The 25,666-nt window shown below is 47.2% G+C and overlaps 1 protein-coding gene and 1 long non-coding RNA gene across 6 annotated transcripts in view; one reads left to right on the top strand and one right to left on the bottom strand.

Annotated features, from left to right (window-relative positions):
- The first annotated feature begins 730 nt into the window (after positions 1-730).
- TGM5 (transglutaminase 5) overlaps positions 731-25,666 on the top strand; it is a 30,815-nt gene continuing 5,879 nt past the window's right edge. The window contains exons 1-10 of the mRNA XM_012098881.4: positions 731-911; positions 5,659-5,838; positions 5,967-6,212; positions 7,027-7,145; positions 10,343-10,471; positions 11,031-11,208; positions 21,931-22,069; positions 22,644-22,747; positions 22,854-23,093; positions 24,642-25,001. Coding sequence (XP_011954271.2) covers positions 902-911; positions 5,659-5,838; positions 5,967-6,212; positions 7,027-7,145; positions 10,343-10,471; positions 11,031-11,208; positions 21,931-22,069; positions 22,644-22,747; positions 22,854-23,093; positions 24,642-25,001 — 1,705 coding nt within the window. The 5' untranslated portion in view covers positions 731-901. The remainder of the gene's footprint in view (positions 912-5,658; positions 5,839-5,966; positions 6,213-7,026; positions 7,146-10,342; positions 10,472-11,030; positions 11,209-21,930; positions 22,070-22,643; positions 22,748-22,853; positions 23,094-24,641; positions 25,002-25,666) is intronic.
- The window catches only part of LOC105603203 (uncharacterized), a 55,412-nt gene continuing 43,905 nt past the window's right edge, over positions 14,160-25,666 (bottom strand). For all 5 annotated transcript variants that reach the window (XR_009597258.1, XR_009597257.1, XR_006056870.2 and 2 more), the window contains one exon: positions 14,160-14,404. This is a non-coding gene — a long non-coding RNA (uncharacterized LOC105603203). The remainder of the gene's footprint in view (positions 14,405-25,666) is intronic.

Below are 25,666 nucleotides of genomic sequence, written 5' to 3'. Positions count from 1 at the left end.
TCCTTCCATTTCTCTTCTGCCATCTGTGATTTTCTTCCTCCAAAGACTTGTACTTGTCTTACTAAAATCAAGGCCATCATTGGCATTCTCACTCTCTTACTTATTTCCCAAACTCCTCCATGAATCTTCCCAAGCTTTCTTCTACTGCTTTTATTTGCAATTTACCTTGGACCAGACATGGAGAAGGATATGGCAACCCACTCCAGTATTCTTGCCTGGGAAATCCCACGGACAGAGAAGCCTGACGGGCTACAGTCCATGGGGTCGCAAAGAGTTCGATACGACTGAGAGACTAACACTTTCACTTTGGACCAGACATATCTCACTCAAGACAGTATCTTCACCAGAAAACGAATACCAACAAGTCGTACCAAGAGTGGGTTCTGTCTGCACATGATGTCCAGAAAGTGACTCTTCAGGATAAAAGAGAGGGCTCAGGTGCCAAGCAGAGTTCTAGTCTGGAGAGTTCTCTTAGGAGATCTACAGTCTTGGGACTCTGATATTCCTTTCTGCAGGGACACAGGCCTCCTCCCTCCTCCTAGAGGCCCTATTAGCCCACCTCTCCCACCCGGCTTCCCTGTCACAGCACAGTACTCGCCAGGGAATGCCCCATTGCCCAAGAGCTACCAAAGGCCCACATGGCACAAGGCCCTGACAGTTCATTGGCCTCCATATTTCCTCTCAGCCAAGCAACACTGCCAAGAGAAACCTGAGGGCAAGTGAGAAAACCAGTTGTGATCTGCCCAGTAAGCAGGTGGCAATGCAGCAGCCTCCCCGCCTTCAGTGTCTGCTGGAGTCTTGAGGATGGAAGGGGAAGCAGACACACCAGGACCAGTTTCCTGACACTGCAGGCCGTCCAGCTGTTCTGTGCGGAGCAGCCTGGGAGCCAGAGGCAGCCACCATGGCGGAAGGTACGCAAAGCCCATGGGGCTGCTGGAGCTCAGGGCCGAGGAAGAGAGAGACAGCAGGAGGTCAAGGGAAGGGTGGATTCAGAGGGAGGAATGAGTAAGTCAAGAATGGAGGCAGAAAGAAGAGAAGTTCCAGAAACAGCAGAATTCATCGGTAGCCTGAGAACCAGGAGACCAGGTAGAGGCTGGCAGGTAAACAGCTGAACAGCTGAGCGTCAGCATGCCTGCCTCCACATCCCTGTGGGCCAGGGCAGGGCCAGGGATTAGGGGGTCAGGGTTCCTACCCTCTCTGCCAGAGCTGATCTTGACGCTGAACAAGTCACTTCTCTAGTTCCCAGTCCCCATGCCGGACCAATGAGGGGACTTGGACCAGATCATCTTAAAATTGTCTTCTAGCTCCAGAATTCTCTGAATCTTCATTCTTCTCTTCTCCTCCACTCCAGAGTGTCTGTGACTCATGTTCTCACCACTACCCTTCTCTCCATATCACCTCCCTCTCTCTAGAAAAAGCTGCTACAAAGATTAAATGGTTGGTCAAAAACATGTATAAAAGTGAAAAGTGAAAGTCCCTCAGTTGTGTCTAACTCTTTGTGACCCCATGGACTATACAGTTCATGGAATTCTCCAGGCCAGAATACTGGAGTCAGTAGCCTTTCTCTGCTTCAGGGGATCTTCCCAACCCAGGGATCGAACCCAGTTCTCCCGCATTGCAGGAGGATTCTTTATCAGCTAAGCTATAAGGGAAACCCAAGAATACTGGAGTGGGTAGCCTATCCCATCTCCAGGGGAATCTTCCTGACCCAGGAATTGAACCATGGTCTCCTGCATTGCAGGCAGATTCTTTACCAACTGAGCTAATGAGGGAAGCCCCAAAACCATGTGGAAGAATAAGCTAAAACCTCTACAAATGTAATAGCTTCCTCTTCATTTACGATTTTTATGTTTAAAATTTTAGTTTTAAATTTTTATAAATTTTAATTATAAAAGAAATATTGTATAATGAACACACAGTTTGAGTAAAATAAAGCAATAATTACAGATAAACCTATAGTCCCCTGACTACCGCTCCAACCTAGCCTCATTTCTAGAGAAACCACTGTTACTAGTCTTCTGTCTATACATTCACATTCATGTAAATATGCTCAATGTAAGGCATTAGCTTGTATGGCTTCTTCTTCTTCTTCTTGGCATATCCATGGTATCATCATATTGCACATATTTTTCTACAGCTAGATTTTTTTTACTCACTGAACAGTATCTCTTGGACCTCTATCCACACCTCTGAGTGCCAAAAGATTTATGTCAGTATTTTCCACTTTGTATAGTATTTCCATAGTATGGCTGTAAGTAATTTATTTACCAAGTCTTCTATTGGTGGGTATCTGGGTTGTTCCCATTTTTCAATTAGACAAGCAAGGCTGCGGTGTACTTTCTTATCTGTGCTTCTCTGTGCTCCTGTGAGAGTTTTTACTCTAGGATAGATCTTGAGATCAATTACTTTAAAAGTCTTTCCTATAATTTCCCTTCTATCTCCCTGATCATTTCACCCCATTCTCCCCTCCCATCAACGAGAATAAAAATGTCCAGTATTAAATGTACCTCCTATTTGGATATCTGATGTTTGGCCTGAAGAATAATCCCTGTGCTATAGGCAGATATTAACTTGACCCACGATGCATCCGGAGGATGAGATCTGGCCCCAGTGTTGGCTGTCAGGAAGATGCTGCCACAGCTGTTGAGTAGTTTGGGCCACGTGTCCAACATGAATCAGGGCCAGTTAGCAATCCCTGTATAGGCAATTTGTTTCTAAAAACGGTGAGCTTCTTTCTTTTCTGGAAAAAAGCTCAGTTGCTTTCCCAGGGGGCAGTGGGTCAGATGTCCTTTCTGAACATGAGTGAAGGCCAGCAGTGGGTGGTAGCTGTTGGGTAATGGTGAGAGCACTGGACGTGGGCCAGTTACCCTAAGTTTGACCTTGGGTAAGATATGTAGCCTACTTACATCTTGGTTTTCTCATCTTCAAGCGTGGATGATGCTTCATCCCCTCAATGCCGTGGCGAGTATTCCATGAGGTTACTGGCCTAGAGCCTCGAACAGGGCCTAGCACATGTAATCAGGCCCTCAACAGGTGGTAGTTGAATCTGAAATACAAAATAATTTCGGGGGATTATATAAAAAAACAGAGAACTCTTATTCAACCTAGTAAACACTGGAGTATCTACAATGAGCCAATCTTTACACTTACATTTCTTTTATAATAACAATAATAAAACAACAACTAGTTTATGAGAAAGGTACACATTAACTGTAATCAAAAGAACTTAAAGAAGTTTAAGAAGATAAAGTTTAGTATTTATTAGGGTATTTTGGTACAGTCAATTTGATTCATATTTGTTTTATAATAGCCTTCAGTTCAGTTCAGTTCAGTGGCTCAATCGTGTCCGACTCTTTGCGACCCCATGAATTGCAGCACGCCAGGCCTCCCTGTCCATCACCAACTCCCGGAGTTCACTCAGACTCATGCCCATTGAGTTGGTGATGCCGTAATAGCTTTACTGAGGTATAATTCACATACCATTAAGCTCACCATTTAAAGTGTATAATTTATTGGCTTTTTTTAATACTAAATTCACGGAGTTTTACAAGCATCACCACTAACTAGTTCCAAAACATTTTCATCACCTCAAAAATGAAACCCCATACCTGCTAGTAATTACAGTCCATTCTCCCCTACCCCCAGCCCCTAGCAAATTCTAACTTACTTCTGTTTCTATGGATTTGCCTATTCTGCATATTTCCTATAAATTGACTCATACAACATGTGGGCTTTTGTGTCTAGTTTAGCTTCTATCACTTAGCATAGTATTTTCAACTTTTATCCATGTTATAGATGTTCACCCTTCCTTTTATATGATTGAATAATATTCCATTGTGTGGCTATACACATTTCATTCATCTGTTAAGCAGGTGATGGACATTTGGACTGTTTACAGTTTTGAGCTATTATGAATAAAGCTGCAATCAACATTCAGGTATAGGCTTTATGTGAACTTACATTTTTCATATCTTGGATATATATCTAGGAATTGCCAGGTCATATAATAACTCAACATTTAACATTTTGAGAACCGTTTCCCAAAGTTGAAGCACCATTTTACAATCCTACCAGCAACGTATGAGGGTTTCAATTTCTCCACATCCCCACCACCAACACTGCTTTCTTATTATTGCTATCCTAATGGATGTGAAGTGCTATCTCATTTGCATTTCTCTAATGATTAATTCTGTTGAGCATCTTTGCACGTGCTTTTTGGCCTTCTGTGTATCTTCTTTAGAGAAATGCTTACACCAGTTGTACATTTTTCATTTGAGTTATTATTTTTTATTGTTGAGTTATACAAATTCTTTATAGTGAGGGAACATTCTGAGTTGTAGCTCTTATAGGACCAAAATACACAGGACAGGTAGAGCTTTGCTTGGGGACAGACTGGCTGGAGGAGAGGGCCTGTGCTGGGAAGGCTGACAGGTGAGAAGGTAAGCGTAAGTTAAGGCCAGGTCTGCAGGGTCATGAGCGTCCCATTAAGAGTGTGTCTTTTGGATGGCAGCCTGGGGGGTATCTCAGGACTTTTAAAGGAAATAGACAACGGAATGAACAAATTGTCTTGAGGGGAGATAATCTGGTGATGTGTTAAGGGGCAGGTGATGTGGAGAAGCAGGATGCAGACGTGATGGAGGCTGTTACAGTCACTAGTGGTGAGGTGAGGAGGTTGGAACTGCGGTCATGTGGAAAGGGACAGAAGAACACCACCGATATTTTGAAGGAAGGAGTGAAGGGACTTACGACACATGAATGGATAGAGACTGAGAAGGTGTCAACTGCGATTGAAGGGCTGTGAGCCCAGTGCTTGGGGACTGAGGTAGAAACATGGCCAAACATGCAGGAGTCAGAAGTGGAGCCCTTTGGGGGAGGCACACTTGGAGCACACTGAGGTCAGTCTGTGTTTCAGTGGAAGCTGCTGAAGGCTGGGAGTGGGCCTTTCTGAGACCGTCCTCAGCTCTCAGCTCCCAAGTCACTGGGCACAAAGCGTTAGTGGTAGTCAGAGAGCTAGCAAATTACTTCAAACATAGCAGCTAAGATGGGGCAGCTACAATTAACCTGGGCAGTTTCCCCAGGGACTTGCTCTCAGAGCTGGAGACTGGTGCAGGGACAAGGGAAACTGTGAGTCCAAGAGAGCCGATGCAGGAGTGAAGCTGGAGACATCTGACTGAAGGGAGCAGTCAGAGTTGGCCAGGCCTACAAGAGGAGTCAAAGAGGGGCAGAAAACAATGTGCCTCCTTATGGGAGAAAGGGACAGAAGGCCACAGAAGCAGGGAAGGCAGAGAGGAAGGAAGGAAGGGAGAGACACTTGCATGCAAGGAGCCTCATTTAGCAGTAGCTGCTCAGTCGTGACTCTTTGAGGCTCCTCTGTCCCTGGGATTTTCCAGGCAAGAATACTGGAGTGGGTAGCCATTTCCTTCTCCAGGGGATCTTCCCGATCCAGATTCTTTACTGTCTGAGCCACAAGGGAAGTCCATTTTATCCTAACACAAACCCTGAAAGGCTCTTATCATAGATTCTATTTTACCTACTTGGAAACTGAGCTCAGAGAGGTTCAGTTTCTTTTCCAAGTTTGCACAGCTACTAAGTGGTGGACAAGACTGGACCAGACCCCACATCCCTGCTCTTTTGTTTGCCCTTGCTGTCCCATCACAGGGCTGGAGGTGGCCCTCACTGACCTCCAGAGCTCCTGGAACAACATGCGGCACCATACAGACGAGATCAGCTCCAACCGCCTCCTTGTTCGCCGGGGCCAGGCCTTCAACATCACCCTGTACTTCAGGAACCGGGCCTTCCAGCCAGGCCTGGACAACATCATTTTTGTGACTGAGACTGGTGAGGACTCCGGCTGGCTTGCAGGGGTTGCACGCGCGTGTGTGTGTATGTGTGTGTGTATCTGTTGGGGGGAATTATCGGGGGTTGGGAGGTCACTGCAGAGTTCCTCAGCTCTGCTTCCTTCTTAGGACCGCTGCCAGATCTGCCCAAGGGGACTCGAGCCGTGTTCAGCCTGGCAGGTCACCGTGGCCCCAGCCCCTGGATCGCCTCACTGCAGACCATCGGGGCCAGTTCCCTGGAGGTGAGCCTGTGTGCCCCTCCTGTGGCAGCTGTGGGTCGGTACCTCTTGAAGGTTCACATCAGATCCCTACAGGGGCCTGTCACAGCCTACCAGCTTGGGGAGTTCATCCTGCTCTTCAATCCCTGGTGCCCAGGTAAGGCGGGATGCTCTCACCTCTGCCCCATGTCAGTACCATAGACAGCAAGGCTCAAGGGTTTCCAGACTCCTTCTCCATAGCCACCGCAAACCTCCCCAATCCCACGCACTCAGCATCCACTCCCAACCGCCAACAAGCAGGGCAGAGAAGCCTTGTTATTTATTTACTTACCCAGAATTTTAAAATAATGAACCAAGTCATCTTTACTTTAAAAGAAAACTTAAAATCAACTATTGACCACTATTAACATCTACCTTCATCATACATTCTAAAGTTAACTGGAGCTTTTCCATTATAAGAGCAATAAGTACATTCCATTGAAAATTTGTAAAATGAAGTACAGGGTAAAGTGAAGAAAGGAAGGTAAGTAGGTAGGGAGGGAGGGAGGAGCCCCCAGGCTCCAGTTGGCTCATTTCCATAGAGGATTAGTTGAGTGTAGCAGAAAAAGCATGCACTCAATATGGGCTCTGTGTTCACATTTCGCTCTAATTATGTGTGGTTTGGATAAGTTACTTATTACCCTGAGCCTATTTCTTCAACCTTGAAATGGGGCTGGTATGTAAAGGTGCTTTATAAACCAAAAAATTCCACCAAAGGTTATTTTTACTTCTACCTTCTGTTTCTATTGATTCTACGGCTGGTGTTGATGGGTGGTGGGGGTGGGTCTCCCCCTCACTCAATGCGCCTCTTGGAGTCACCCAGCCCTCTCCCCAGAGCTCAGGTCCCATGGGCCTGGGCCTTCTGGAGTGGGACTAGAGTGGGAAAGATGATGTGACTTTTCTGCCTTGTGTCCTCCCACTTTGATTCCCAGAGGATGCTGTCTACCTGGAGAGCGAACCCCAGAGGCAGGAATATGTCATGAATGATTATGGCTTCATCTATCAAGGGAACAAGAACTGGATCCGCCCCTGCCCCTGGAATTATGGACAAGTGAGTCTCAGCTCTGTTCATGGCCCATTCAGGCCCTGGTCTCTTGGGGAGAGGAGAGCAGGAGCGGGTGGGAGGGTGCCCTTCATGCAAGGTTCATCCAGAACTGCTGACAAGTGGGAATTAAATGGCACCAAGAAGATATGAGATGCGATCTCAGGGAGCTAGGGGAGCAGCCGTAGAAAGGTGGTAGGTGTTCTTAGGTGATCACATCTGATTTGGACAATAAGGCTTAAAGGGGAAGGACAGCTGAAGGCACCCATCCAGGAAGGCCACCGAGAGGGTGCAGATGCAGAGACAGCAGTGGCAATGGTCATGCTTGCTCCTGGATGTTTGTTTGTTAGCTGTGTTTCCAGTGGGCCCCAGCTACCACGCTTCCTTCATCCTCATAACCCCAGGTGACAGGCTCTAGGATCCATTTTGTCTCACTGGAGAAAATTTGTCCCCTGAATATCTCAGCCAGGAGCAGGGCTGATGAGCAGCAGGGTGTCTTCCTCCCCACTGCTATCACCTCTTCAGTTATTCATTTTGATCACATACCTTTCTCATTATAAAAGTAGTACAGGGACCTCCCTGGTGGTCCAGTGGTTAGTTAAGACTCCACACTTTCACTGGAGGGGGTATGGGTTCAATCTCTGGTCAGGGAACTAAGATCCCACAATGTCATGTGGTACAGTAAAAAAAAAAAAAAGCAATATATATTCTTTTCCCTTATAGATTATTTAAAAATATTGAGTACAGTCCTCTGTGCTATATAGTAGGTCCTTGTTGGTTATCTATTTTATATATAGTTGTATGTATATTTTAATCTCAAAATCCTAATTTGCAACTGAAAAGAGAAAAGACTGGATATGTGTTTACATACATATATGAATTATTGTGCTATATACCTGAAACTAACACAACATTGCAAATCAACTATGTGGTGATAGTTTAGTCACTAAGTCGTGTCCAGCTCCTTGTGACCCCACTGACTATAGCCCGCCAGGCTCCTCTGTCCATGGGATTCTCCAAGCAAGAATACTGGAGTGGGTTGCCATTTCCTTCTCCAGGGGATCTTCCCGACCCGGGGATTGATCCCAGGGCTCTGCACTGCAGGCAGATTCTTTACCAACTGAGCTATGAGGGAAGCTCAAATCAACCATACTTCAACAAAAAATAAAATTGGTATAAAAAATTTTAAAGTAACATATAATCGCTTAAAAAACTTTATGAAACATTACAAAAATGGGTGTCTAGAATATGAAAGTCTGTCTAGGCACAGTCACCAGCAAGGTGTGTGTTCCTCTACATTTTGCTCTCTACACATATTCTAAAACATGTGATTTTGTTTGTAAAAACAGCACCGTCCTGATTGCAAGGCTCTGTAACTCCTGAGTTACTGAAAGCCTGCCTCCCACTGAAAGCTCAGCCAACAGCAGGTGCTCCAGGAAGCCCAGAGCCAGGTTGAGCCCTTGCACCAGAACACTCTGGGGGTCGGCGGGGAGGGGCCAGCTCTGGCTGCTCAGAAGGGGTGGCGGCTGGAGAATTCTGTGGGGGGCTTGTGGCACTTGAATCAGCTTGATACGGATTCCTGTCCCAGACTTGCTCAAAGAGAACTCTAGCACAGGTGGCACCAGGCCCAGCGTTGGCTCCCAGGGTAGCTATGGTCCAGATGAGATATGAAAGCCTCAAATGGTCCCAACTGACATCCCCAACTCCTCACTCAGCATGGGCAGACAGGGATCCCAGAGGGCCCCTGGATAGGAGTTGGCTGTCATCTGTGAGAAACAGAAGTGAGGAGATGTGCTTTCTGAGTCCTGGGTTTTTCCTTTCTGTCTCTCTTCTTCAGTGAATGCATATTGAATATCTGCTCAGTGCCAGGCAAGGGGCTGGATGCTAGAAGCATGAAAATGAATAAAACATTGCCCCTGAGCCCACAATGAAGTGGGGACTCAGTCACATAAGCAGGTCACTGATTATGCAGTGGGATATACAAAGATTGAGTGCCAGGTGCAGGGTATTCTGGGAGCCTTGAAGAAGAGCACTTGATTGGGCATGGGGGTGTTGGGGAAGCTTCCTGGGAGAAGAGATGCTGGAACTGAGTTAGCCAAGTGAAGGGAAAGGGGGAACTATCCCAGGCAGGGGGAAGCATGAGCAGACACAATGGAGAGAAATGATTTGGCCAGCTACAGGTGTTACAAGGAATCTGATGTTGCTGGAGCAAAAACAAACAAACAAACAACCCACACACAGTGGTGAGGGTTATTGAGATACGAGACTGAGAAGGCAGAAGGGGGGCAGATCAGGTAGAAGGGGGACACACAGGGTCTTATGTGCCTTGAAGAGGTTAGAGCTTTTCTCCTACAGGCCATAGGACCTGCTGAATATCTTAAAGCAAAAAAAAGCCTACCAATCAAACTGTTCCCTGAAAGATGGATCAGAGAAGCCTTCTAATTCTGTTTATATATTCATTTACTCTCATTCAACAAAGACGCACAGTGTCCCTACTGTGTGCTGGGCACGATGCCAGGTCTAGGGGGTAGAGCTGTGAGAAGAACTGGAGGGACACAGCATACAGTCAGGCCAGGAGGACAGACCCTGGCTATCTCGGTGTAACTGAATCTGATGAGTAAGAGATATAGCCAGGGCTCTGGAGTGAAACCAGGCTCCAGCTCAGGGAAAGCCTCAGAGGAAGTGGCATTCATTCCAAGCCTGAAGGACAAAGAGTCAGCCTGTCTTGGTGAAAAATTTCCATAACTTGTATGCTATTAGTCAATCCAAAACTCCACTGAATCATGGGTGCTGTGACAAGTCCCTGCCATTGTCTCAGCACTAGCTCCCAATGACGAGCTGGGTCAGCAGGTAGAGGTGGAAGATGAGGCAACTTGGCTTTAGCAAGAAACAACCCAGGTGCTCCGGGAGTGTGGATTAAAGGGGAGAAGAAGGAGAAACAGATATTTTTCAGCCAGTCAGACTGACTGGGAAAAACTCCAGGAATCTGACAGGCAGGAAGTACAAACTAGGCAAGCTGTGACCCCAGAGCTTTGAGACCTTGTAGGGCCGTCCATGGCTGTGCTGCTGGACAGTTTCCTTCCAAATGGGCTTGTATCCCACAAACACACTCCACCGGAGAACTGGGTAGGGTGGGTCATGCATTTCTTTTCATATCCACGTGTGCCTAGCCTGGGCACCTTGCCTCTTTGCGTCTTCTCTTGCAGTTTGAAGAGAATATCATAGACATCTGTCTGGAGCTGCTAGACAAGAGCCTGAACTTCCAGATTGACCCAGCCACAGACTGTGCCCTACGGGGCAGCCCTGTCTACATCAGCAGAGTGGTGTGTGCCATGGTGAGCTTGGGTCCAGGGAGGGAGGAAGCTCTGCAGGGGCGCCCTGCCCACTCATGGTTGCCCACTGCAGCCGGGGAATAAAGAGTCAAGAGGCAGAAGCCCTCTGGCAAAGCCATTTTTGATGAGACTGATGGAAGAATCTGGGTAACAGGTTTTCTCAACTGAGATCTGAAACGGCTGGGTATGACCATCACCTCTATTAATTACAAACTGCATTTTGGGGAAAGACTAAATGAAGCTCTGGTTTGGGAAATAATCTTGTGTCTAAATTTCTTTACCTCTGAAGTGTGTTCAAATGCCCTTAGAGCCAAGCTCTGGCTTTGCAGGGATGGGGGGTGGAGGGGTCAAGAGGGTGGGTAGAAACAGAATAATAAGGTAATTAACAGTGGTGCACAAGTCAGAATAGCTGGCTTCCCACCCTCACCCTTTCCCCAGAAGGTCTGGAAGATCCCAGCTAAAATAAGATCAAATCTTCATCTCAGGCCCAGGAGCCCGGAAGGCAACCCACTTGTGGAGGAAAAGGCTGCTTCTAATGCTTCTACTTATGGCTTCTCTGCAGATCAACAGCAACGATGACAGTGGGGTGCTCAATGGAAACTGGGGCGAGAATTACTCAGACGGCACCAACCCCACGGAGTGGATGGGCAGCGTGGCCATCCTGAAGCAGTGGCACGCCACGGGCTGCCAGCCAGTGCGCTACGGGCAGTGCTGGGTCTTTGCCGCTGTCACATGCACAGGTAGGGAGTGCAAAGGGCCCGTGGAAGGACAAAAAGGCCACTGGCTCATGTCTCGGCCCTCTGAGCCACTCCTGTCCCAGAAAGCTCACACAGTTCCCACAGAGGGACATTTACAAGGAAGCAGAATGTCTCATCACTGACCTCAGGCTTCACATATCTTGGCTCGTCTCACAGGGTAGTTCTGAGGTGGACATCATACACTTCTCAGAACGTGGTGCCCTTCCCTTCTGAACTTGGACAACCTAACAGAATCCTCCCTAAAGCCTGGCTGGGAATTGTCCAGGTCCAAAATAGGAAAGAAGGTGAAAGACCAAGTCATTAGAAAACTTATAAATTGATCAGTGTCCTTTCTGAGCACAGAGAATGAGCTTGATGTAGGTGTATACACAGGAGGGAAATGTGCCACTGAGCGTGGGCAGGGGGCACAGGGCCAGAGCAAGATGGCAGCCGAAGTACAATGACCTTGACTCTGGAGATGTAACATGTTCAGTGCACTTGGAGTGCTGACCAAGCCCACAGGGGATGGGGGAACGACAAGAGAGATCAGCTTTTCAGATAGGGAGTGAATATTACATTAGGAGAAGAAAAGTCTAAAAATATGTACTGGGAAAGAAAGCAAATGGAAACTGGTTTGCAGGTCGCGAGAGGAGCAAGCAGAAGGTAGGGAAGGGTGAGTGTTAGGGAGGCAACACCTGGACATGAGTTACACACTGGAGGTGGCAGGAGGAGGCTTTCTGCTTCACCCAGAAAAGGTCTAAACTTGCTTCTGGCCCTCTCACTGCCCCAATGTCTAGGCCAGCTCTCAGCCTCCTGGCAGGCTATCTGTGTACCTAAGTTGAGTCACAATCAGGAGGTTATTCCTGTTGGCTGGGGAAACAGGCCAGGTATGACTTTTATTCACAAGGCTCTCTAGGCCAATCCAAGAAGGCCAGATCTGCCCACAGCTTAGTGTTTATTGAGGGCTCAGGCCTTTTGTGTAGAAATTCCCTGTATGTAAAGGCTGGTGAAGCCTGTGAGTGTGTGTGTGGTATGTGTGTGTGCTGGACCAGGCTCTTGGAGGAAGCCTACAGAGCCGCAGGCTGCCAAGCAGCAGGCTGTCAGCACACTGTTCACTGGGGCATCAGCCCACAGGGGCATTGGGAAGTTTCTGCCTTCACATGGGTTGGCAAGAGGGGTAGTCCTGAGCTGCTCCTCATCTGCAGCAGCAGAGCTGCATCTGGAACTGGATGCCTTAATGGCCCAGGGGTTAGAAGCCAGAAATTTGACAGCTTTGATGCCCAGAGTCACAGACATCGGGGTGAACTGGGATGTCTGAGTCATCCAGGGAGCAGGCACAAGACTGAAGGCAGAGAATGGAATAATCTTGTATAAGACAGAGAGGGAGTCTTCCTGGGACTGGAAAGTCTAGAGTCTAATGGGCAAGGTGTGTGTACAGAGGGAGAGGGCCAGGTGTTTGGGTGTGGTTGTCTGGAACTGGGTGGTGGGAGAGTGAATGGAGATGATGCAATGAGAGCAGACCAATTACAATTTTTATGAGAATCATGGCCCTTTAGTGACCCTGAAAGCAAAGGCTTGGGCCAAGTTGGTCAAGCATGGCTGGCTCACCTGCAGCTCAACACCACCAGCCCTCCCCCACAGGGCCACCATGCTGTATGTTGATAAATATGTCTATCAGTTTGGAAAACTCATCATTCATCCAGCAACACTTCTTGTGTCCTTATCCTATGTTAGGCACTGTGCTTCTAACAATCTTGGTTACAAATATGAGTAACACTCAGCTTCAATCCTCCACTAAATGTCAAGGATTTAGTCAGACTCTTTAACCCAATACAGTTGCCAAAACATGTTGTTAAAAATTAGTATTGTTATTCTTTAACAGTCACAATAGCTAATATTTATTAGAGACTTTCTTGGTGCCAGGCATTGTGCTAAAACCTTGACAGCCTAGAATCATGGTGAAGCTTGAGTTCAAACACTAGTACTACCATTAAGTGACTGAGCGATCTTGGGCAAGTCATTTAACTTGTGCCTCAGTTTCCTCAGGCATATGATGGGGAAATTAATAGTACCTACCTCATAAGATTATTGGAAGGATTGACTGAGTTCATACATGGAGGGTGCTTAGAAAAATGCCAGGCTACCATGAACAATCAATAAGTTCTTTTTTTTTCTTATTGAATGATTTCATTTATATAAAATGTCCAGAAAAGGTACATTTATAGAGTCAGACAGCAGATTAGTGGTTGCCTGGGGTGGGGAATGGAAGTGGGGATTAATGATAAATGGGCATCCCAGGGGTCTTATTGTAGAGATGAAAACGTCCTAAAACTAATTTATGATGATGGCAGTAAGTTCTAACTAGGATCACCTTATTTGAGTCCCCAGATGACCTTCGGAGATAGGTTCTATCATTATCTCCATTTTACAGATGAGGAAATTGAGTGGCAAAGCTAGTCTCACATCCAGGCATGGTGGCTGTAACCACTAGGCTATACTGCTGCACCAATGATGTCAGCAGCTGCCATGTAATCAGCATCCCCTGTGCTGAAGGCACACATTGGGCACTTCCTGATGCTCACAGTCACCTGCAGGTGGATATTACTGTCATTTTACAGATGGGAAAGCTGAGGCTTAAGGTGACCACGTAACTCATCTGATTAGATGTACACGCTCCCCTCTGCAGCTTTGCCTCCCTCCGTTTCCTTTTTTTCTCTTTTGAAACTGGAATCTGTTCAAGAGCCTCTTCTCTCACCTCTGTATATATATATTTTTTTTTCCTGCCAAACGCAGCTTGCAGGATCTTAGTTCCCTGACCAGAGATCAAATCCACACTCCTGGCAGTGGAAACTGCTGGACCACCAAGGAAATCCCATATTGCATTAAAAAAAATAACATCAGAATACTGACTTCAACTTCCTAAAGAAAAATCACACAAAAAAAGAGACTTTGCATGCATCAAAGATATGACATGATTATAATTTTTTGGATAGATGTTTCCTTGACATCAATTTAGTTGGCTGTTACTTTGGGAATTTCAGAGAAATCCCTGACCTTCCCTCTCTCCGGTGCTCGGGGCAGGCGGCTCCACAGCTCTCTGTCTCAGTCATCAGGCGTTTCCTGTCCTGGCTATCCACTCCTTGTGACAAAGCCAGGCCCCTCCGCCCTGAGGTCTGTGAAGCAGCCTGGATGCCTTGCTCTGTAACAAAGGAACAGAGGGAACAGTGATGTTCTGTGACCTGAAAATTCTCCCCAAAGCCAGTGTCACCTATTGTATGATTCCAAATATGTGAAATGCCCAGAATAGGCAAGTTTATATAGACAGAGAGTCATTTTGCAGTTGCCTAGGGCTGGAGGGGTGGGAGAATGGGAAGTGACAGCTAGTGGGCACGGAGGGCCTTTCAGAGGTGATGAAATGGTCTCGGATTAGATGTGGAGATTGTTACACAACCTATGGATATACCACACACCACTGAATTGTACACTTTAAAAGGGTGAATTTTGTGGTATGTGGATTATATCTCAGCAAAGTTGTTTACAAAAGAAAAGTCAGGCATCCTGGGAATGTGCCTGATCTGTTCCTGCCCACAGCTGCAGGGCGTGGGGGGGGGGGGTAGCGAGCCTTGGGCAGACCTATGGACCCTCTGTAAGGGAGGGTCCGGGGCCTGGAGCCACAGAGGAGAGTGGTGGGAAACAGCCTGGGAGATGAGGAGGCTGTGAGCTTAGGGCTGGGCCCTCCTCTCTTCACCCCAAACTACCCCATGTGTCCAACTTTTATATGTTGGATCCCCACTTATGGTCTGGTTCTCATGTAGAGTCCTCTGCTGAAAACAGTTTCAAACATCCTTGGGTTAGAAGTCATCTTATGATTTCTTCTCACTCACTTATATAGTGGCCTCTATAAAGTGCCTCACTATCTCCATTTCAATACAATAATTCTGATCTCATTGTTTTTACTGAGCCCTTACCTCTCAAGGAGAAGGAATGGCAACCCACTCCAGTATTCTTGCCTGGAGAATCCCATGGACAGAGGAGCCTGGCAGGCTACAGTCTATGGGGACGCAAGAGTTGGACACGACCTGGCGACTAAGCACACCTCTCAAAGAGGTGGGGCTTCTGGTGGCTCAGACAGTAAAGAATCTGATGCTATATGGGAGACCTGGGTTCAATCCCTGGGTCTGGAAGATCCCCTGGAGAAGAGGATGGCAACCCACTCCAGTATTCTTGTCTGGAGAATTCCATGGACAGAGGAGCCTGGCGGGCTGCAGTCATGGGGTTGCAAAGAGTCAGACACAACTGAGCAACTGCCATTACCTCTCAGAGATGGACCCTTAGTCAATGTCCCTGACTTTCTGACTTATTCCACTTAGTATGATAATCTCTAGGTCTGTCCATGTTGCTACAAATGGCATTTTTCATTTCTTTTTATGGCTGAGTGATATTCCATTGTATACGCACACCACTCTTTAAAAAATATATATTCATTTACTTATTTGGCTGCACTGGGTCTTGGCTGCAGCCCACAGGATCTTCTATCCTTGTTGTAGCATGCAGGATCTTTAGTTGTGGCATATGAGATTTAGTTCCCTGATGAGGGACAGAACCCTGCATTGGAAGTGGGGAGTCTTAGCCCCTGGACCAGGGAAGTCTCATCTTTTTTCTTTTTTTTTTTAGTTGAAAACAATTTTTATTATCTCACAGTTTCTGTGGTTCAGGAATCTGGGTACAGCTTAGTAGTCTCATGTCAACACATCTTTATCTGGTCATCTGTCAATGGACATTTAGGTTGCTTCCTATCTTGGCTATTGTAAACAGTGCGGCTATGATCACTAGCCTGATGCTGTTTTAATCCCTGGCTCTTAGGCTCCATAGGTCAAGCTGGGTCTTGTGCAAAAGTCGTTTCTAGCCATCCAGCAGACTTGAGCCCTCCTTTGGCGGTGCTGGGTCTTTGTTGCTGAGTAGGCTTTTCTCTAGACGTGATGTGAGGGCTTTTCATTGCCGTGGCCTCTCTTGTTGCAGAGCGCAGGCTCCAGGGCATGTGGCCTTCGGTAGTTGAGGCTCATGGCCGCAGAAGTTGCGGCGTCCGGGCTTAGTTGCTCCGTGGCATGGGATCTTCCCAGTTCAGGAATCGAACCTGTGTCTCCTGCATTAGCAGGCAGATTCTTTAGCACTGAGCCACCAGGGAAGCTCCCTCTTCACCACTATTTTACGTTACTTCCCTCTCTTTTCCCTTGGAGTATTTAGGTTTCAATTAATCATATTCTTCATTTCATGGCATTTATCGTAACAGGTGAGCTTCAAATCCCTCTTTTGAAAAAATTATTTACTAACTGATTTCCCCCTTTTATCTCATAACCCATTTTTATTCACCTCCTCCTACAGTAGGGAAACATTTTGATGTGTTTGATATGTAGTATGGTATTTGAATGTGTTCTTACAAAAAATATATTATCTTTGTGCAATATTTTTCCAGTACATTTTTTGTATTATATATTATACTTTTCATCTTTAGAAGTTCCACTGGGTCTTTTTCTGGCTTCTATTTCTCTTTTATGTCCTTGTTTTCCTTTACCTCCTACTGAATATATTGATAATATTTTTAAATTGGAGTATAGTTGCTTTACACTGCTGTGTCAGTTTCTGCTGTACTTCAAAATGAATCACCATATGTATACGCACGAGTGAAAAGCGAAAGTGCTGGTCTCTCAGTCGTGTCTGACTCTTTACGACCCCATGAACTGTAGCCTCTGTCTATGGAATTCTCCAGGCAGGAATACTGGAGTGGACAGCCATTCCTTTCTCTTGGCGTTCTTTTCCACCCAGGAATCAACCCAGGTCTCCCACATTGCAGGCAGATTCTTTACCATCTGAGCCACCAGGGAAGCTCATGTCCCCCACCTTTTAAAAAAAATTTCTTTCCCATTTAGGTCACTACAGAGCACAGAGCTGAATTCCCTATGCTGTACAGTAGGTTCTCAATAGTTATCCATTTTATACATAGTAGTGTATATATGGAGAAGGCGATGGCGCCCACTCCAGTCCTCTCGCCTGGAAAATCCCATGGACGGAGGAGCCTGGTAGGCTGCAGTCCACGGGGTCTCGAAGAGTCGGACATGACTGAGCGACTTCACTTTCACTTTTCACTTTCATGCATTGGAGAAGGAAATGGCAACTCACTCCAATGTTCTTGCCTAGAGAATCCCAGGGTCTGGGGAGCCTGGAGGGCTGCCATCTATGGGGTCGCACAGAGTTGGACACGACTGAAGTGACTTAGCAGCAGTAGCAGCAGCAGTGTATATACATCAATTCCAATCTCCCAACTCATCCTACCCTACCTTTCCCCTTGGTATCCATATATTTGCTCTCTATGCCTGTGTCTCTATTTCTGCTTTTCAAGTAAGGTCATCTATACCATTTTTCTAGACTTACTGATAGTATTTAAAATAGCTGCTTTAAAGTCCTTGTCAGCTAATTCCCTTATATGTCATTTGTGGATCTAGTTTGATAGGCACTTTTTCTCATTTTGAGTCATACCTTCTTGCTTCTTTACATTAAAAAAAAAATAGACTATTTTTTAGCGAAGTTTTAGGTTTCATTGTCATTGGAGACAGGAGAGAATTGTTAGATTTTGTGATGGCATATCTGAAAAACCACAGCAATATTACCATCTCGGTTATAAGGGACAGCTAAAGGCATGGGAGGAGGAACAGGAAGTGATGTTTTTACCATGTGGAAGCTTAATGAATTCAGGGTGAAACAAAAATATGCTAAAAGTCATCACACTTAAATGCAATTAATTCTATTACTTGGGGCTCTGACTGTATTCATCAGTATAAGCCACGGAAATGTGGCAGCAAGACCAAATGAATTTTGATAAATTGAGCTTGAACTCTGCACTGATTTCTGTTATAAAATTGGAGCCACATTTCCACATGGGGGTGCAGAGGAGAGAAGAACTGGTGGGAAGCCTTCATGGCCAGTCCTGAAACAGATTCCATGTTTTAACCACACCATCAGGACAGGGTCCCCAGCTGGTCAGAAGTGAAGCTGTGCTCCTTGAAGGCAGGACTGTCTTACGTCTTTGTGTAAGCATCAGAGCCACTGCCTGGTTTACCATGGGAGCTTTACACCTCTCACTGAATGGGCGCCAAATGGCTAAGTGAAGAGACAGAGTAATTAATACCAGGAGTGTTGTGTGAGGTAATATACCTCAGGAACTCTATCGACCTTTCCTGACTCTGAGATCTTGCCCATCTTTGTCCAGGCTTTGCTCTGTGAATGTGCATGGAGGTGCGTGCGCAAGCACACACACACCCCACAGTGGTTTTTCTTTTATGAGGGATTCAGCTCCCAAATTATCAATGAAAATCTCAGGCGCAAAGTCACCTGAGACTCACATCAAATTGTGAGTCATCAGGACTCACAGTCTGCAGAAGCGGGCTAAAGAAAACTCATTTCAACACAAATTTAATGAGCATCTACTCTGGCCAGCACTGTGCTGGGAATGAAGAAATGCAAGAAAAATATTTGATCTGAGCCCTACTCTAGGGTGATTTGTAATCTAGCTGACAAGATAGGACAAATATATGAGATCACAAAGAGCTTCATGCAGTGATAAAATGTGTGGCATTGGTGACTGGAATTAAGTGAAAGCATAGGAAGGAGGATGAGTGGGCATGGAGTAATCAGTGAAAACTTCACAAAGGAAAACACATTGAGAATGACACGCTGCTGGGATGTGTAGTGAAGTTGCAATGGTTAGTGAAGTTGTCGTGAGGGCTTGTGGTTAACACTGGGAGGCTTTGAGATCAGAGATACGGGGGTTTAAATCTTGCCATGGCTTTTCTCTTGCTGCCATGTGATCTCAACCACTCTAAACTTCAGGTTTTTCCTCTTCAAAGGTGGAATAATCACAAGGTTGTGGAGAGGATTAAGTGAGATTATGCCTGGGCAGTGCTTGGCACCATTCCTGGCACCTAAAAGGATGATGATGTCACATCAACTGGCAAGGAAGCTAGCCAAGAATGGAAGACCAGCTCAGCTGGGGATGTGCTTAGTGACAGCAAGGTCTCCATGTAGGCTCAAGTTTCAAATTTAGGAGTCATGGGCACAGAGTGAGAGATGAAGCCACAGCAGAAGCCCTTTGTTGGGGGACAAAGAAAGCAGGACAGAGGGGGCAAAACCCCGAGAAACATGTACGTGCATGACTGTGCAGGTCTGAACACTGCTTCCTTCGCGTGACACTGAAGCTAAAGACTTGGCCTCCTCCCAGAGTAGAGAACCATTCTTGTCCCTCTGTTGCCTCACTGTGACAGCTATTGTCCCCTATCCCAGTCCTCTCATGAGGCATGATGAGGAAATGGTGAGAATGGATTAGTGCAGACCCATTACCGCTCAAAGCTTATGTTCTGTGGAGAGTCAAGCTTGGTATCCACAGCACAGCACACAGTCTTCAGTTGGAAATTGTCAAAATGGACAGAAGAGTCGAGACCTTCATTCACTCTTCCAGCAAAGATGCACCCACGTTTCTGCAGAACAGGCCTGCCTTGTATTGTTAATGGCTGTATAATGATAAAGATGACTATCACACAATCCCTGCCCTCAGGAAGAGAGACTCATAAACAAATCACTACATGCCATATACCATGTGTAGTAGAGAACTGAGTGCCATGAGACCACTGACCTGTGCTTGGGTAGGAAAGTGCCTGTCTGGCCATGTCTAGCAGCAGCTGACACCACCACTGACACTTCATGAATTTAGCTATCAGGGTGAAGGATGGAGGCTTGCTCCCTGCTCTCTCTGACCACCCCTCTTTGGCATGTGCTCTTATTACCATAAGTGTTATCCACCCTCCTGACTGTAATCTTAGCATTAATGTGCCCACGGTGATGCTCTTGAGTCACGCTCTTGCCTCATATGCTCTCGCCTCACCCCTGTCTCATGTTCCTTCAGTGGCAGCTTTTCCCACCTTCATCCTACTCTCTGGGGTGGTCCTGTGTCATCTCCACCTACAACTCACTGTCGGCTCTGCTCACTCCCCACGCTTGTTTCTTGGCCCTGTGCAGACCTGCCACTCCAGGGCAGTGCATGGCTCCCCTTTGGCTTCTCTCCTCCCCTTCCTGGGCTGCATCCAGGGATGCATCCTCATACCAGCCTGGAGAGGCTTTGTGCCAAAGAAGGACCCTAAACTAAAATCTACAAGCAATTAAATGCTTATTATAAATAAGTATCTAAACTAAAAATTCTAAACATTTTAAAATGACAGTGGTATTTTTGAAGAACTATGAGAAATATCTGTATATTTTGACTCAGTCATTTACCTCTTGGAATCTGTCTCAAGGGGGAAAAACAGAAACTGATCTACATAGATGTCCATCACAGCATTAATTACAATAGGGGAAAAAATTAGAAACCAAGCAAATGTCTAAAAATAACTTCTGCTAAAGTTTAAAAAAGTATATGAACCAATAACAATACAGTGGGTTCATATATATTTTTTTAACTTTAATGCTGTGATGGACATCTCTGTAGATCAATTTCTATTTTCCCCTCTTGAGACAGATTCCAAGAGGTATAGCAATACTGGTCTTCCCTGGTGGCTCAGATGGTAAAGGATTCTCCTGCAATGCAGGAGCCACAGGAGACCTGGGTTCGATCCCTGGGTTGGGAAGATCTGGAGAAGGGAATGGCAACCCACTCCAGTATTCTTGCCTAGAATTCCATGGACAGAGGAGCCTGGCAGGCTATATAGTTCATGAGGTCTCAGAATCAGACATGACTGAGTGACTCACTTTACTTCACTTCATAACAATACCAAAAAAATGGGAGAGGGAGATTGAAGTGCTTTTCTTTATAGAAGAATGCCAGCTAATACATATGGAAAAAATGATACTGTTAGAAGATAATCATTTTGGTACCATCATGGAGAAGAGAATGGCTACCCACTCCAGTATTCTTGCCTGGAGAATACCGTGGACAGAGGAGCCTGGTGGGCTACAGTCCATGGGGTGGCAAACAGTTGGACACAACTGAAGTGACTTAGCACACAATCAAGGTTGAGCATAGCATTAATTCAGGCAAAGATTATCAGGAATGCTAAAACTGCTTGGTGAAAGATTGTTAGGGAGCAATATATTTCATGCTAGTGATTGTTTATTTAATGACAAGAAAAATCATAAAGACAGCATTCTACCCTCTTTTAAGAATTTCTCCACTAGCCATAGATTCTCACTTTTCTAGCCTTTGTTACAGCCTCCTTGCCTTCCTGGCTGTATCTGTAAATACTTTCCTTGATGATCTTCCAAGACAGTACAACCACACAGAAGGGGAAATCCAAGCAGCAGGGCTCTTTGCCTAAGAATCTGATGGTCTTAATCTTTACCACAGGAGGGAAAAAATTTCAGCTATTTGGTTTGAAGATAGAGATTTATGGCCAGGAGGGAAGTGAGACAAGTCAGGCTACTGAGTTTTGCCAAGGGACCAGCCTCTGCCACCTTGCTGGCTAGGGTAGGGAAATCCAAAACTTGCTAGACTTTCTGTTGGCCCTAGGAGAGCTTGTCTGAGGAGGCTCTCACCTTTGTGCGAAGCCTTAGGGAGGGAGGTCGGACGTGTCGCCAACCTGGTGCCCCAGACAGCTCCTGCCTGCCAAGTGTATGATTTCCCTGAGTCGAGAGCGCTAAGCCCAGGAATCCATGGCCCACAGGAGATTTCTGCCCTTTCTACAGTGATGAGGTGCCTGGGGATCCCCACTCGAGTGATCACCAACTTCAACTCTGGCCACGACACAGATGGAAACCTGATCATTGATGAGTATTATGACAACACAGGCAGGATTTTGGAGAATAAGAAGAAGGACAGTGTCTGGTAAGAGACATCTCTTTCTGGGGCAAACCACATGAGCCTGCTACCCTCCCATGCACTCCCCCATTTCACCAGCCCTGAGGCTTGGTATCCCCAACCCTAAGGCTGGGGAGCAGCTAAACACAAATACAACCATCTTCTGAGTTTAATACATCACATCACAAGAGCTCTCTGTCCCGAGGGAGTTTTCCTCTTTTTCATCTCCTTCATTTAATACTCAACCTGTGGCTCTGATCACAGATGGCCTGAAGTCTCACCTCCGGACACAAAGGTGAGCCTGTGACTGCCTCTGTGAGTGGACAGCACACACAAGAAAGGGCTACGAGAGTCTTTTGAGAGAGAGTGAAGGGTTTCCGTTGGCTCTGGAACCTTCACTCTTTACAAAGAGAGGAAAGCTCCTTTCTGGGCAAGCTAAGGCTCACCTGCCTCCCACAGAGGTGCGCAGGCCTGCAGCACCCTGACTTTCTATCTAGCTGTCCATCACTCATCGTCCCCTGCCTTACTCCAGAAAGACCTCAAGCACCACCAACTCTCCCTCAGCTTCACCTGACACCCACTCCTCTGGCTTCTGCCTCAGGAATTTCCACGTCTGGAATGAATGCTGGATGGCACGGAACGACCTCCCACCTGGATTCGGAGGCTGGCAGGTGCTGGACGCCACACCTCAGGAGACAAGCAATGGTGAGACTCTTGGGAGGACAGGCAGAGCCCAGCGCCACAGAAACAGCCCCCACCCCCACCCAGCCCTGCAGCCACAGCCCAGCGAGGCCCCTCTGTTCCCCATCAGGCCTCTACTGCTGCGGCCCTGCCTCCGTCAGAGCCATCAAGGAAGGAGAGGTGGACCTGAACTACGACACAGCCTTTGCCTTTTCCATGGTGAATGCTGACTGTATGGCCTGGCTGGTCTTTGGAGGGAAGGAGCAGAAACTTCACCAGGACACCAATACTGTTGGCAATTTTATTAGCACCAAGAGCATCCAGAGTGATGAGCGGGATGACATCACGGAAAACTACAAGTATGAAGAAGGTATGACCAAGCCAGGCCCCTGCAGAGTCCAAGTCCTGTAGGCACCTTCCCCAAGACCCCAGGGAACCTCTCTGCCAGCTGGGACAGTCCTCTGCAGCAGGGGAGCCGGAACCCAGGCCCATTGTCTCCTCAGCCCTTCAGGTTTAAGGGCCCAGTTGGGGTCCCCACTGCCTCGCTTCCTCATGTCCTTCCCCACCTCACTCCCCACAGGCAGTGAGAACCCTCCGAAAGATATTCATGTGGATTGCAGGGCCATCGACAGCCATCATATAGAAATAGTATATGTCCTACTTGCCCCTGCCTTCCTGAAAAATCAAACTGAAGAGGGCAGGAGATTGAGTAAACTCTTTCCTACTAATTAGTTTTATTAATTTCATTTAACTTCTTGCCTGGAGAATCCCAGGGACGGCAGAGCCTGGTGGGCTGCCGTCTATGGGATCCCACAGAGTCGGACACGACTGAAGCGACTTAGCAGCAGCAGCAACTTATTGTTTGATTCATGTTTTACTGGGTGTTTGGAGGACAGGCCAGACCACAGCTGGCACCGCAGCCGATATAAGGCCAAACGTTCACTCCCACACCCACACCGTGCAGAGGATGGTTCTGAGAAATGGGATCCTTGGCAGGGTCTTCTGACACAAGCCAGTGGGGCAAGGGGCATCTACGTCAGTCAGCTGTGGACTGATTCCTGGAAATTGAGACCAACCACCAGTTTCGAGTACTAGGGAGCCAAGCAAAAACATGCAGTCTAAGAGGGCCAGAAGCAGGGAGAGGGGCAGGATCTGAGCAGGAGCGAATCAGGACTGTGTGGGCTGGTGGCGGGAGCACCTGAGATTCCTGGAAGTCCATGAAGTTTGTGTTTGTCTATGTGGGCCTTTAGGGCCAACACAGAGAAGGCCCAGAGCCCAAGCCTAAGAGACAAGCATTGAACACATCCAGGGTACTGGCAATCCATCCCTCCGCCTCAATTCTCTCTGCGGCTATCTTCACTAAGGATCACTTCAAAGACAAGTGGTTTATCAGTGAAGAGATTTAAAAGCTACAGGAGGGAAGGAGAATGAGCAAGTGAGATGAGGAAGGGGAGCAAGCCAATACTGGGGGCCTTGTCAGGCCTGTTAGCACTGTGGGCGGGGGGCTGGGGCTCACTCTGCTGGGGTGCCTGCCAGGGGGGTGGCTGAGAAAATGTAGGATAAGGAATGCTGTGGTCTCACTGTGGCCAAATCATTTGTTGTTAATCTGAAATTCAAATTAAACTGCCCTGTATTTTTATTTACTAAATTTGGCAATCCTATCAGAGATTTAGTGTAAAGTGTAGAACAATACTGCAGATTTATCCCACCCAGGGGGCAAGGGGCCTAGGCTATTTATCCACCAACTCTTTACGGTCAGGGGTTGAGGGCTGCTCTTGGGGGCGTAAATTTCCTAGTGCTTTCAGTCTGCTCCATGCACGAGGTGAGTCAGTTGTGGTGGCAGAGAAAGCCTCAGACGGAGAGTCTCAGGTGGTGGAATTTGAAATGAGGGCACTGGTGCTGTGCTCTGCCCTCCCAGGTTCTCTGCAGGAGAGGCAGGTGTTTCTGAAGGCTCTTCAGAAGCTGAAGGCTGGAAGGTTCCCAGGCTCCCTCCGAGCAGAATCGCAACCTAGGTCCGTGCCACCGAGTGACAGTCCGCGGAGCCTGGCTACTCCTTCTCTCCAGCCCAGTGATGTTGTCCAGGTCTCCCTGAAATTCCAGCTGCTCGACTCGCCCAACATGGGCCAGGACATAAGGTTTGTCCTGCTGGCCCTCAACATGTCGCCCCAGCTCAAGGACCTCAGAGTGAACCTGAGTGCCCAGTCTCTGCTGCATGATGGCAGCCCCCTGCTCCCATTCTGGCAGGACACAGCCTTCATCACACTCTCTCCTGAAGAAGGTATGGGCTCTGGGTATGGGCATGAACACAGAGTAGCTTACGGAAACGCCATAAGGGGGGTCAAGCCAGCCAAGAGTTTGAGGGCAGATCCCTGTGACAATTGTCTTCCTAGTGTCTCCTCCAGCACATAGTCCTCCTCCTTCCTTCCTTCCCTCTTCCTCCCTTTCCTCTACTCCTTCTGTTTCTTCCCTTTAACTTCCTCCTTCTCCTTCTCCTCAATCCTTCCTTTACTACCTCAAGGAATATGGGCCGGGTTAGTGAGGAAAGCCTGAGATTTGGAGTCCTCCAGACCTCTCAGAAGGCAATGGCACCCACTCCAGTACTCTTGCCTGGAAAATCCCATGGACAGAGGAGCCTGGTAGGCTGTAGTCCATGGGGTCTCGAAGAGTTGGACACGACTGAGCGACTTCACTTTTACTTTTCACTTTCATTCACTGGAGAAGGAAATGGTAACCCACTCCAGTGTTCTTGCCTGGAGAATCCCAGGGATGAGGGAGCCTGGTGGGCTGCCGTCTATGGGGTTGCACAGATTTGGACACGATTGATGTGACTTAGCAGCAGCAGCAGCAGACCTCGGTTAGAGCCTCAGTGCACCCACATACTAGTAGAATAACCCTGGGCAAGCCATTTCACCTCTCAGCCCCTCCAACAGAAAACTGAGTACC

The sequence above is a fragment of the Ovis aries genome, chromosome 18 (assembly GCF_016772045.2).
Source record: "Ovis aries strain OAR_USU_Benz2616 breed Rambouillet chromosome 18, ARS-UI_Ramb_v3.0, whole genome shotgun sequence".
Classification (NCBI taxonomy): domain Eukaryota; kingdom Metazoa; phylum Chordata; class Mammalia; order Artiodactyla; family Bovidae; genus Ovis; species Ovis aries.
The sequence above is the reverse complement of the archived record's forward strand: the minus strand, read 5'-3'. Positions and strand labels throughout refer to the sequence as shown.